The sequence below is a fragment of the Sarcophilus harrisii genome, chromosome 1 (assembly GCF_902635505.1).
Source record: "Sarcophilus harrisii chromosome 1, mSarHar1.11, whole genome shotgun sequence".
Classification (NCBI taxonomy): Eukaryota; Metazoa; Chordata; class Mammalia; order Dasyuromorphia; family Dasyuridae; genus Sarcophilus; species Sarcophilus harrisii.
The window spans coordinates 118,643,054-118,656,709 of NC_045426.1; the positions used below are offsets into that span (position 1 = coordinate 118,643,054).

At 33.6% G+C, this 13,656-nt stretch overlaps 1 protein-coding gene across 1 annotated transcript in view; it reads left to right on the top strand.

The window, feature by feature from the left end:
* The window catches only part of GLIS3 (GLIS family zinc finger 3), a 597,159-nt gene that overhangs the window by 425,810 nt on the left and 157,693 nt on the right, over positions 1-13,656 (top strand). Inside the window, exons 5-6 of the mRNA XM_031962195.1 lie at positions 5,824-5,985; positions 12,750-12,860. Coding sequence (XP_031818055.1) covers positions 5,824-5,985; positions 12,750-12,860 — 273 coding nt within the window. The remainder of the gene's footprint in view (positions 1-5,823; positions 5,986-12,749; positions 12,861-13,656) is intronic.

Here is a 13,656-nt window from a genome sequence, read left to right on the forward strand (position 1 = left end):
ATTTTCTAAAATATTTATTTTTAATCATTGATCTCAGTGGTGTGAAGACTCCATTTAACCATTCACATTGCCACCTTTTCAGTCATTTCTTGTTCCCTATGCCATTCTTTTCTATGTTTTTTAAAACTTCCTTTAAATATTCCATCCAAGACTTATGACTCATTTAGTTCTTTTGCTCATTTGAGGGTACAATATAGGATATCAGCTATTGTCTCTCATTTTTTTCTACATGACTAAACCATTCCTTTTGCTAATACAAAAATTCTTTTTTTATCTTCCTCTTTGGGCACAAAACATCTGAATTGTTTACTTTTATCCATCCTATATTGTTATTATTATAGTTGTATCCACCTACAAAACCAGAGAAAGCTACAGGTTGAAAGATATAACTCACGTTTCTTATGATTTATTTTAAGAAGATATATAATAAGTAAAATAGAATATCTCTTTATGTCTCGCTACAATTAAGAATATTTCTATGGAAATAGGAGAAGTACTAAGGAAAGGGAAGAAGGGCAGAAGCATACTTTATACAGAATTAAAATGAAGCTCTAGAAAGATACCTATATAGCATAATACCTGAGAGAGTAGTCCAATGCCCAGTGACCTATGTATGGACTGCATAAGAATTTGCATTTTTAGAGTGGATCAATTTGAGCATCAATAGCTATATATATATATATATATATATATATATAGAGAGAGAGAGAGAGAGAGAGAGAGAGAGAGAGAGAGAGAGAGAGAGAGAGAGAGAGAGAGAGAGAGAGAGAGTCTAGAACTGTCTATAATGGAATCTTGGAGAATTATCTGATCTACTTAGATGAATGAGATTGTCTCACTGTGCCCCAGAATTTATCATATATTCTACTAGATACTTCTGAGAATATGGGGTGGGGGGGAACAATATGGTATAGTGGAAGAAAACATTGACTTAAGAAATCAGAGGCTTGTGTTATAGTCCTGCTTCTCAGCTTGCTATATGACTGTGGAACAAGACATTTGACTTGTCTGGATCTCAGATTCCTTCCCTATAAAAGAGAAGGGACTGATCTAGATCATCTCTAATGTTCTTTTCAGGTTGAATCTTTTATATTTTATTCTTCCTTATATCCATTTATATTCTACTATTATGCATTGTAAACAGAGAAAAGTGTCAAACAACCAATCAATCAATTAAAAAGTATTTATTAAACATCTACTATGTGCTAGATTGTGCTACATTGTGCTAGAGATACTGGGAAAAATCAAAACAAACAAAAAAAATTGGCCTTCAAAGAGCTTGCATTTTTTAAGGAGACACAGATACATAGATAAGGACATATAATTATGTAAATATAAAATACAAATATAAATACAAGTTAATTAAATTAATTTGGATAGAGAGGTAGTAACAACTATAGGAATCAGGATTTTTATTTACTTCCACTGATTTTGATTAGGAGGATTAGGAAGCTGTTTCTTACAGTCCCCTGTCATTTGTGTCTGTCTCATTTCATTTGCGTCTATTCTATAATTTCACTGAGACTAAAATAATGGGTAAGAAAAAAATTTCAGGAATTGAGCTCCTTAGGTAGCTCATGAACATGTGAGAGTTTTTTTGAATATTCTAGCAATTTGACTTTGGATAAATCATTTAACTTCATTAAAACTAATTATTTGGTTATTAACTGGGCAAAATAATCTTTGGACTACCTCTCTGACAGATTTAGAGACAATGATTTGCATAGACTATTAAATGCTATGCAGTTGTGAGCTATTGTTATCAGTTTTGAATTTGTCATCAAAATAGAAAATTCATAAATATATAGAATTATGTAAATGTTCTAGAAGGGAGTGCAGTTAAACAATGCTAGGAAGTAATTATTTATATGCTTTCTAGGAATTGAATTGAAGTTTAGAGGGGTCATAGAAGCATCAGCCCATCCATCTGTTATTACCAGTTTAGTGGATTCCTAGGAGATCACATAGACTCCAAATCTTGAATCATCACAGAATCATCCAGCATATCCAAAGGACCTGAATTATCTCAGGACATGGAGAGATACTGACTAAAGTTCTTTAACAATCCAAAATTCTCTTTGTCTTAAGAGTTTGGAAATATATGGAATAGAGAAGGTATTAGAGCTTGCCCTGTTCACCCCTCAGGTGGGCCCCATAATTGAACCAAAGCCAAGAAGAAGCCATGCTCAGAACCAGACTACAAGTTTGGAATGCCCTAAAACCACAGACTTAGTACAAGCCTAAGTGTGGTTCATTAGCTGATTCCAAGTTAAATAAACCAGTTCCAGGAGTTTGCTCTGAGTTGTCATTCAGGGAGAACCTTATAAATAGAGGCTCTTACATAATGATTAGGGAATCACTTTATCTTCAGTCCCCAGAACCTGAGGGAATACTCCCTTTTACTTTTCTTCCCTTAGGTCCTACTGCCAAAAGCCACACAGCCTTGTATTTCTCTCACTGTGTTGTAAAAGTCCCTTGGCTTCATCAGCAATCATCTTCTGTTCAGGCTAAATTTGTTTTTTCTTATGTGAAGTAGAAATCAGGAAAACACCAAAATTATTTTAAGCAAAATATCAAAATCGAAATAAACCAACATATGTCTATGAAACAAGTATAACTACCAATCAAAAATAAATACAACTTTCATAATTCCTTTAAATATTTTAGCATGTGGAATCCAGTCATTTAAATAGATCTTACAATGGCTTATTGGATCACCCTGCCTAGATAGGCTGACTTTTCTTTAGAGACTAAAGTCCTTTAAGAAGGCTTGATCATTAAAAATAATCTCATTTCTGAATGAATTCTCTATAAGCTAAAGCAATAAGGATAGAAAAGCCATAAATGATTTGTGCTCTGCAATATATAGTATACCTGCTAAACTTGAATGGGAATCATTTTGGATCTGAAGACTTGAATCTTCTCCATGACTTTGAATCTTTAAAGATATTAAATTTCAAGAGCTATCTCAATTTTATAGGTCATTTTATATTTGTGGATGGTCCTTGGGTGTGAAAACTATACACTCAAACGTGCTTTAAATGTTTAAGACCTGACTGTAGCCATTCTATCTCTTTTTTAATCCATTTTTTCATACTATTTGCCAAGTAATTTCCCTAGTGCACCAATAAGATTGTGTACAAAACTGCAATAGTTCCCTCATTTCACTGTAATTAAATTTAAACTTGTCCTAAATTCAAGGTGCTTCAAAATCTGCCTTTTATTTGGTTTTCCATGCATATTTGCCTTTTTTTTTTGTCTCCTTAATATACTTCCTATATTTGGCCCTCCTTTCCTCAGAACTTCTCTGATTACTGTGGTTTTGTCTATGCTGTTCCCCATCCCCATAATAAATCAACCTTTTCCTGATCCAGTACCTCTTTCTTAAAGCCCCTCACTTCTTTCAAGGTAAATTTCTTTTATAAAGTGTTCCTCTTTTACAAAATGATTTCTCCCTCAAATTGCTTAAGGTACTTTATATTTATCCTACTTTCTTGTGTAGCATAGCTAATTATGTGTTTATCCTTCCTCCCTTTAGATGGAGGAAGGAGGGTTAAGGTATGAGGGCTGTAAGCATTTGTATATTGCCTACTCTCTGCTAGGCACTATATTGAGTGCTTTAAAAATATTATCTCATTTGACCATCACAACATTTCTATGTTATTATCCTCATTTTAGTTGAGGAAACTGAGACAAAGATTAAGAAACTTGACCAGAGTCACATATCTGAGGCCAGAATTAAACTTAGATCTTTGTTACTCCAGGCCAAGCACAGTATTTAACCAGAGAATAGAGTTTACATTGTATTTGTCTTCTGCTTTATAGATACATAATAAATATTAGGCTAAATTGTGTGATATAGTAGATAGAATGTATATCCAAGGTCCTTAGTACCCCAAATCTGTAATTTATCACATGTGCAACCTCAGGTAAATGACTCCATCATCTTCTGCCTCTGTCTCTTCATCCATTAAATGAGGGAATAATAATAAATAATTTCTAAAACCCTTTTTAGCTCCAAATTTTATGATCTGATTAATTAAAATTGCTAGAATAGCTTGATTTTTAAAGAAATTAAAAGCAGTAAATATTTTTGTTGCTCTGCTATTGATTTACCACTGAGGAAGGATCTTTTTAATCTTTCAAGATTTCATTTTTATCCCTGCTCTTCTGTAATATTGTTTTATCAATTTGATAGAAGATATTCTAAACGAATGGATTTCCCATTTTAAAAATGCTTTAGCCATAAAGTAGTTCTCTTTTGTCCAGGTTATCTTATTAGATCTGCTTCATTCTCATATGCATTTTTTCAACTTATTTTGACATAGTCAGATTATCACTTACAAATAAAAGATATTTTCAAAGACACAGAGAAATGATACCATTGTGAAACATTAGTAGGCATATACACTGCCTTTAATGATGGCTCCTTGGGCTTCTGCATTCTGCATTATGTTAATTGGTTACTATGACTTTTGTTAGTTTACCAGTTACCAGAAAGTTTCTTCCCTCCTGGTTCTTCTAATTTAGACCAATTTGGGAACAGAAAAGTGTGTTAATTTTTCAATAAATCTTTAAGACACGCATCACTATATTTTTACAAACTTGTCCAGATGGCTCACAGCTAATTTTCTCTGACATAAGTAATCACAAAAATCTAACCCAAATCTGGTACATAAAGTGACATGTATAGTTTGTGGAGAAATGCAGTTCCTATAACATCTGAATGTTTTCAAAATTAATGCTTTCTCACTGGCTGATTCTGCCATTTCCTAGGCCATTTTCCTTTCTTCTTCAATATATTTAGTTATGGCTCATTGACATCTTCTGTACCCCAAATCCTGTTCCTGTTCTCACAGTCATCCTCGATTCTTCATTCTCATTCACCCTAACTATTCACCCAGATACTTCTTATAATTTATATCTTCATAAAATCAGTCAAATATATTCCCTTAGCTCCATTCACAGTCATCCCTCTAGTTCAGTCAGTCAGTCAAGAAGAACTTATTAAGCACTTAGAGCTCAAGCCTTCATCACATGTCACCTAGATTTTCATAAAGGTTTCCTAACTAAGTGTCCCATTCTTAAACCTTTTTCCACTTCAAGATGTTCTCCTATTGAAATAATTTTTCTTAAAGTTCAAGTTTGACTATATAACTTATCTTTCCTGTCCTACTCCATAAGATCCAGGAACTCGCCATTTCTCTCTATAGTCAAAGAGTTACAGTCTTTGGCATTCAGAGTTTTTCATAATATGGCTTTCTTCTGACCTTCCAGTTTCACATTTTACCCTTCTTTACATACTTTATGATCCAGCCATATGGGTTAGGTGCTTTTTCTTAGGTAGGACACTATCTTCTATCTCTTTGTCTTTGCAGTGGCTATCCCTAAAATGGCTTCCTTCCTCATCCTGACCTCAGAATCTATGGCTTCCTTCAAGACCACTCAAACATCACCTTTAAGGGAAAATCTTTCCAAGTACCCCCCTATCTTTACCCTTTACTCACTCTTCTAGTACCTTTCTTTCTAAGTCTTCAGTCTATCTACTCAGTATATATCTTGTATCTCCTTACTTGCATGTGTGTCATCTACTTATTTACATATGTGTTTTTCTCCTTTTAGGATAAAAGCTCTTTGAGGTCAGGAAGTACTTTTGTTTTTCTTTGCATCTTGCAAACTTAAGATAATACCTGCCATTTAGTAAGTGCTTAGTAAAAATATGTTGGTTGATTGATCAATTTAAAAAATAAACATTTTCCCAGCATGACTCAAAAATTCAAGGCCCTCTCAACAATTAAAAAACAAATGTTTTCTTTTTTACAGTTTGAGGGTTGCAAGAAGGCCTTTTCAAGACTAGAAAATTTGAAAATTCACCTGAGAAGCCACACAGGAGAGAAACCATATCTGTGCCAGCATCCAGGATGTCAGAAAGCCTTCAGTAACTCCAGTGATCGAGCCAAGCACCAGAGGACCCATCTGGATACTGTAAGAGAAAACAGTTTTCTTCAATTTAAGATTTAAGTCCTATGTTAAAGAACCTTAACATGGCAGTAGAAAGAAGGGGTTAGAAGGAGGCAAATTCACTTTGTGGTCTGCATATTGATTTCCCAACACATTGCTTGAGACACTGCTACCAACAGAAAAGTGGCTAGACAGTGCCATGATCACATATACAGATTCAAATAAAACCTTTAAACTAATTGGCAGGAAAGCCTATTGAACCAGTTCTCTAGAAATAGAAAGGGAATTTGCATGGGTATCACACAATGATTTAAATATACAAACCAGCTGGTAGAAATTGTCGTTATCATATATATCATTATATGCATTGAAAGTGGTAATTATAGTAATGTTCAGTCATTTTTCAATCATGTCTGATTCTCAATGACCCTATTTGGGGTTTTTATGGCAGATACTGAAGTGGTTTGCGCTTTCCTTCAACAGCTTACTTTACAGATGAGGAAACTGAGGCAAACAAGGGTTAAGTGCCTGAGCCCAGATTTGAACTCATAAAGATGAGCTTTCCTAACTCCATATCGGGCACTCTATCCATTGCTCCACCTAGCTGCTCTAATTATAGAAATATAATAATATAAATATTTTCTCTAAAATATTCTGATTGTGTGACCCTATTCATTGTCACTCAATTCTTGGTCTTGCGGACAACTCTCTAATATTCTAGGTAGCAGGGAAGATACTAACAGGCATTGATAGAAGGAAATTCTTTACCTGGAACTCCTGACTGCACATTTTTACTGGCTATTCCCCATACCTGGAATTTTGTTCTTTCTTGTCTTGATCTCCTGGTTTTCTCTGAGCCTCAACTAAAACCCTACCTTCTTCAAGAATCCTTTCCTGGTCCCCTTTAAAGCCAGCATCTTTTCTCCGAGATTATCTTCAATGTATCTTGAATATATTTTGTTGTACATAACTATTTGCACATTGTCTCCCTTATTAGACTGTGAGGTCATTGAAAGCAGGAACTGTTTTTGCCTTTCTTTGTATCCTTGGTGCTTAGCATACTTACTAGAATAGTGTAAGTTAATAATTAATAAATGCCTGTTGACTTCACTTGAGTTGGGAATTCCCCACAAATGAAATCACAGGTCATGACCCTGTCCTTTTTCCTAAGCTTTTAGGTTTTTAGTATATTTTATTTTTCTGAATTAAGAATTAGATAAAGGCTCCCTGAAGTTTTTATCATTGTCCCCAAATATGAATTGAGTTACATGAGTGACTTTTTGAGAATCTCTCTCCATTGATTTTAGAAATTATCATTATTTCTATGTTTGCAAAGCTCTTTACAAATATTTAATCTTCACAACAAGCCTGTTGTGATATAGTAGAAGCTTTTATTATCCTCATTTTTACAAATGAGGCAGAGCTTAAGTGGCTCTGACATAATAAGACATACTAAGAGTTTATATAGCATTTTAAGATTTGCACATTATCTCATTTGACCATCAACATTTCTATGAAGTATGTTTTTACACCCATTTTTCATATTAGGAAACTGAAGCAATGAGAGATTAAATGACTATCCCAGGGCTACACAGCTAAGTAAGTACCTGAGTCCTCCTGTCCCCAGTCCTCATGTTTATGTCACCTGGCTGCATTAATATTTCAAATATTCATGATTTTATCAGTGTGGGTGATGTACATGGAAACCTCTATCAGCCTTCACAGATGGTTTCTGTGAGTTGTTATGACTGAAAAGTTTAACCTTCTCATTACTTGGGTATGAACAAATCTAAATTTGACCAAGCCAGTCCTCATACAAAAGTTTTTAATGGACAAATGTTAGCTCAGTGTCTAGAGTCTTTCCAGCTTAGTAAGACCTTTTCCTTTGCTTTCCACCTGCACTGCCATTTAGAACCCAAAGATTCCCCTCCATACTCTGAAGCAGTATACTGGCTGTAGAAGGAGAATAATATAATAGTAGTACAAAGAGGGAACATCTAGGTGATACAGTGAATAGATAGAATGCTGGACCTAGAGTTAAGACTCATCTTTCTGAGTTCAAATCTAGCTTCAGACACTTATTAGTTGTATGACTCTTGGCACCTGTTTGCCTCAGTTTCCTCATCTGTAAAATGAATTGGAGAAGGAAACAGTAAACTATTCCATTATCCAACCAAGAAAACCTCAAATGAATTCATGAACTATCAGACACTACTAAAATGACTGAACTATATAAAAGCAAAACAAAACAAACAAACAAACAAAAGAAAAAAAAACAGAGAAGTGTCATGTAATGGTTTAGAAAGCTGACCTCAAATTTGAAAGACCTATGTTGAAATCTAAACTTTGGCCTTCTACTTAGTATTACACTAAGAAAATCATTTAATCTCTCAGTGATCTGGGTAGCCCTCCGTGACAAAGAGTTGGAGAGAAAGTATTGACTTGCATTTCTATAGGGAGTCTCCTACAGCAGCAAAATCAGGGGTTCATCAGTGAGGCCCAATTCTACAGCTTCTATTTGTTTAACATTTTAAGGTTCATGAAATGCTTTACATGTAAGAGCATATTTGATCTTTACAATAACCCTAAGAGGTAGACAGTCTAAATATTACTATGCTCATTTTGTAGTAATAATATTCAGCTAATTAATCCTAAGGGTATGATTTAATTGTGCATACCATATCTCTTCAGCCACTTGAACTTTGAAATAAATCCTGCAAAAACAATTGCTCTTCACCATTAAGCCTTTAACTTTCATGCTCTGAATGTTATCTCTTGTCTTCATATACCTTTCAGATATGGCTGCTTATTTTGAATTGCATTGATATGCCTTTATTTGTTTTTCTAATATGTATGGTATTCCACTCATATGTGGCCAGTTATGAGGATAAGTAATTCCATTTAACTTAACAAAAGCATCAAGATAAATGTATTATACATATTGGGTATCTCTTATCCCACATTTTGCAAATAATGTATTCATGACAGTACTTTTCAGTGTTAATATTCTAGTGTCTATTATTAAACTATAGCAGAGCTTGAGTTTTAAAAAGATACTGTTATTTCTACACACCTTCTCATACATATTTACAATTATTCTGATATCATCGTTGACATATTTATTACATTTTTATCAGTTTCTATTTGTCACTAGTGATTTCAAAAATATTCTAATATATAAACATTATGTGCCTTTGAGGGGGGGTATTTTTCCATTTAGAAAAATTTTAGATACAGCAAAGTGGAGTAGTAGATAGAGCTCTAGACCTAGAGTCAAGAAGTTTTGAGTTCAAATTTGAGCTCAGATACTTAGTAGCAAGTCAGTTAACTTATGTCTGCCCCCAGGTACCTTTCTTTAAAAGCTGAAGATAGTAATGGCACCTACTTGTAAGGATATTGGGAGGTTAAAATGAGATAATTATGTATAAAGCCCTTTCTAAGGGCTTTTTTACTAACTTCCAGTGCCATATACAAATACAAGTTATTGCTATTATTTGTTATGCAACATGTTGCTAAAATACTCACATGTACAGATATGAACACACACATATAAAAACTTATACATGTATAAACCAAAAATAAATTTATTAAGTATATACTATGTTCAAAGAATTGTGCTGGGTGCTAGGAAGAAATACAAAAATCAAATCAAATAACGGTCCCTGTTCTCATGTAACTTATAGAAAGAGGACATAACTTGGAATAAAGCTATTACACAGAAGTTTTATACAACTGCAGAATAAAGATCCAAACCATGTATTCTTTGAAGTATGGAAAAGACAGAATCATTGTTGACTAATGGGAGAAATGACTTTTGTGCTGGTAAAGATTTCAATAGAATTGATGGTAGGTTGTTCCCTGCATAAGAAGCAGTATATCAAGCACAGGAATAGCGATAGTGTAGGATTGAAGAATCACATGTAGAGAGTGAGTTGAATGTTGTGTGATATAATGCTAGTTTAGGAAGATCGTAGAATTCCAGACTAAAAAAGTTTGATCCTTATTTAGCAGCTGTTCAAAAAGTTTTGATTAGAAAAAAAAATGATTTGGTAAGATTTTTACATAGGAAAGTTTGCTTTGACAGCAATATGAAGAATTCATAAGCAAATCCATTTTGAGAGTGGCTGGGCTAAAAACTTCCTTTGCTTGTTTATTGTGCTGTGAAAATGATCCTGGACCCTCCAGAGGTGCACCAGGTGAGCACAAGTGATAATAAATGCTGGCCAGTTAGAAAACATTGATTTATGGGACTAGTGATGAACTGTATGTTATTTGATCAAGTCAAGCTTAGCTAAAGTTGAAAAAAATCTCACCATTAACCATAGGTTAATGAATTTTTCTACAACCACAGCCTATATATAAAGACCATCTCTTTAGGAATCAAGGAATTGTCTGTGAAACAGACATCCCCATTAGTGAAATTACATATCTTTGACATATAGAAGGAAAAATTATCCATGCTATCAGGTTTCTAACAAAGTATTAGTTGTATAAATTTTATACTGCAAAACACTAACCTTTTATCAGTCTATCCATAAGCTCATCATTCATTAGACCTGTTTTGTTTAAGTCATTTAATTGTTATTTCTAATTCTGAGAACATTTGTTTTGTGTTTAATGATGTCTTCATATCCATTTGAGGAAAATATTTTCACAGTTTAAAAAAAATTTCTTAAAAAGTAGATTTTTAGTCATCAAAATACAAGTTAAAATCTGAATGTAAAGGACGGATATTCAGGTTGAATCCAGAGGAGAGGCATAGATATCATATAGATTGGAAGATAATATCAATGTTTTTGTCTAAAAAAGATTAACCACTTTCAGAATTAGAAAAACAGTTTAGGGCTTTCTATACTTTGGTTCCAAGTTGCAGATTTCAGGGATAAGCAAAAAAAGGATAAGCATATGAAATTCTTCTTTATTGTATATATGTGAATCCAAGTGGTTCTTTGACCAAACTTCAAAAATGAATGTAAATGGTATATTGACTATCCATTTCTCTGCATTGTATAAATCTTTTCTCCTCACTATCAGCATAGGTAGTAAAAAGATGATTGTACAAATATAGAAGTCATCTTCAAGGTCAGAATGATTGCCAAATGTAAAAGAAACAATAGCCATATTCTTCTAAAATATCAATCAGAATTCTTTAACTAGATCTGGCTTCCAAAAATTAGAATTCTATAATTTTAGAGATGGAATGAAAGCTGAAGATCAACTAGTCCAATTCCTTTATTTCACAGATAAGGAAACCTAATGCCCAAAGAATTTAAGTGAATCGTTGTAAAGTACTATGTTAAATAAATAAATAAACACTTTTAATCAGAATAAACAGTGATGTGGCTTCAGTATGTCTATCTATTCTCTAAGTCAAATGTAATCCATGAAACAGGAAGAAAATCATGTATAAGCTTTCGCAGTAAGGTAATGTTATTCCCAGGTAGCTTTGCCTACATAATATCAAACAGATTATAATATGGAAAAACCCAGTAAAATAAAGTGTAGTTGTTGTCTTTATACAACAGGAGTTTAGATATTTGAAAGGAATAGGACTTTTGACTTGTTTCAAGTTTGTATTTATATACTGAGCATCTTGTTGACAATAACAATGGATCACCTATCAGTTCTATCATCTATTTAGTTACTGACTCTTTTGATGAAATGTAAATACATTTATTTTCTAATTTCTAGACTGAGGATTAGCAAAAGATTTTGATCAGTAAAGGCCCATTATTTCAAACATTTACTATAATCTTTCAATATAGTTAATATGGTTATTGAGAAGGATGCATTTTGCATTAAATTTGTAATACATTTCAGAGGTCATATCCCAGAAAATCACTTATACTTTACCAAAATTCAAATCTATGTAAACATAATTAAATAGGAAAATGGGACATAAGTAAAAGCTGAAATGAATTGTCCCTAAGGTCATTTCTAGTTTCATATTTCTAAGTAATCACAACTTGTTAAAATGACCCTACAAACAAGACCAGTTTTTCTGACTCCCTACAACTCACACAATTGTGTAGGTGGCCTGTGGTGAATAGAAATCATCAGAACTTTGGGTCGCATCAGAGTCAAGCAAATGCATCTAAATATTACCTTTTTAAAAGTAAAATTCTTTTGGTAAAATTAATCATCTTTTCAGATGATTTTCATGTTTTTCAGCATGTAAAACAGCTTGCTTGATTAGGTCCTATTTCTTTCTCTGAACCCTTTGATGCCTGGGTTTTGCTTGTTTGTTTACAATATACATTTTTTTCCTACTCATACCACACTAACTTTTCTCTCTCGATTCTTTCTCTCTCTGAATCAGGTCTCTTCTATAACACTTTCCAGTCTTTTCTGGACTATACTACAACTTCTTTACCTGAATCACTTAAGAATATGTGTTTGCTAGTTTCTGACTATGCTCAGGGCAGCACAATTGTAAGTACAACTTGCCACACTCCCTAATAATTCCAGTGTTTTGTTTTGTTTTTAAATGTCACAAGGTTTCATGCTATGCAGTTTGGTGAATTGTAAAGTAGATTCTTAACAGTGATTAAAGATTCTCCATCTCTTTGTTTGGGGTTTTGTTTTCCCCCCACAAAGCCTGCTTTCCTTTTTAGCCCTGATAGAAAATTACCAAGTTTTTCTATATGAATTTTGTGTTTATTATCCAGTATTTGAGATCAGAGTCAGTGACAATGCATGTTTTGGAAATCAGGAGGCTTAGCATGGATTTTTCCCTCATTTGTCTCATGATTTAACCACAGCTGTTTCTTTGTTTCTTTTTTATTTAGAAACCTTATGCATGTCAAATTCCAGGATGTACCAAACGCTACACAGATCCAAGTTCCCTAAGAAAGCACGTCAAGGCACATTCTTCCAAAGACCAACAGGCAAGAAAAAAGGTAATTTTTCAGAGTGCTACCCAATCAGGAAAATACATTCTCAGGTACCATGATAGCATTAGGACTTTGCACAAGGCTGATACTAGGCATACTTAGATTTCTCAAAGTGTAATGTATTTTAGATTGTTTAATGAGGGAAGTCTTCCATGAAGAAATATTAAGCCTAGTTTTTGTGTAGCTAATATATACAGATATGAATCTGTGGGATTGATTCATTTGTAATGAAAATCAGAGAAAATAATGGTAGAGAAGTCACCTGAGTTGAAGTCACCCTGTGCCAAAAAAAGACTTGAATACTTAGTAAAAGATATAAAGTAGGAGAGATAAATCCCTGTTAGACATGTTCTCATAAAATGTTAGTTAAAACTGATCCATTACTAATAATATAGAAAGCAAAAGGCTTGAAAGCACCAAACTTAGTAAACATCCTACAGTCTCTCCCTCCTTGCCCAACTGCCCATCTCACTCTGGACAAGAGAACAGAACTATCTGGTCATTTCTATCTCTGCAAATCATTTCTATCCCTATATTCAAGTATTTTCTCATCAAGAGGAAATTTAAAAGAGAATTTTCAGTCATGGCAGCCAGTTGTAAAGACTGTTTTATAGTTGTGAACATGTGGGATGTTTGATGTGTGTGACAGTCAAAAAAATCAGACCCTTGAGGTTTAAATGTCCTACCACAGCAGTAAACTGCATTGGTCTATTAGGTGATGTTGGCTTCTGGGGTGTTTGACTAATGATGAGTTCTGTATATGACTTGTAACCTCAGAGATTACCAGTCTCTCTGAGTGTCA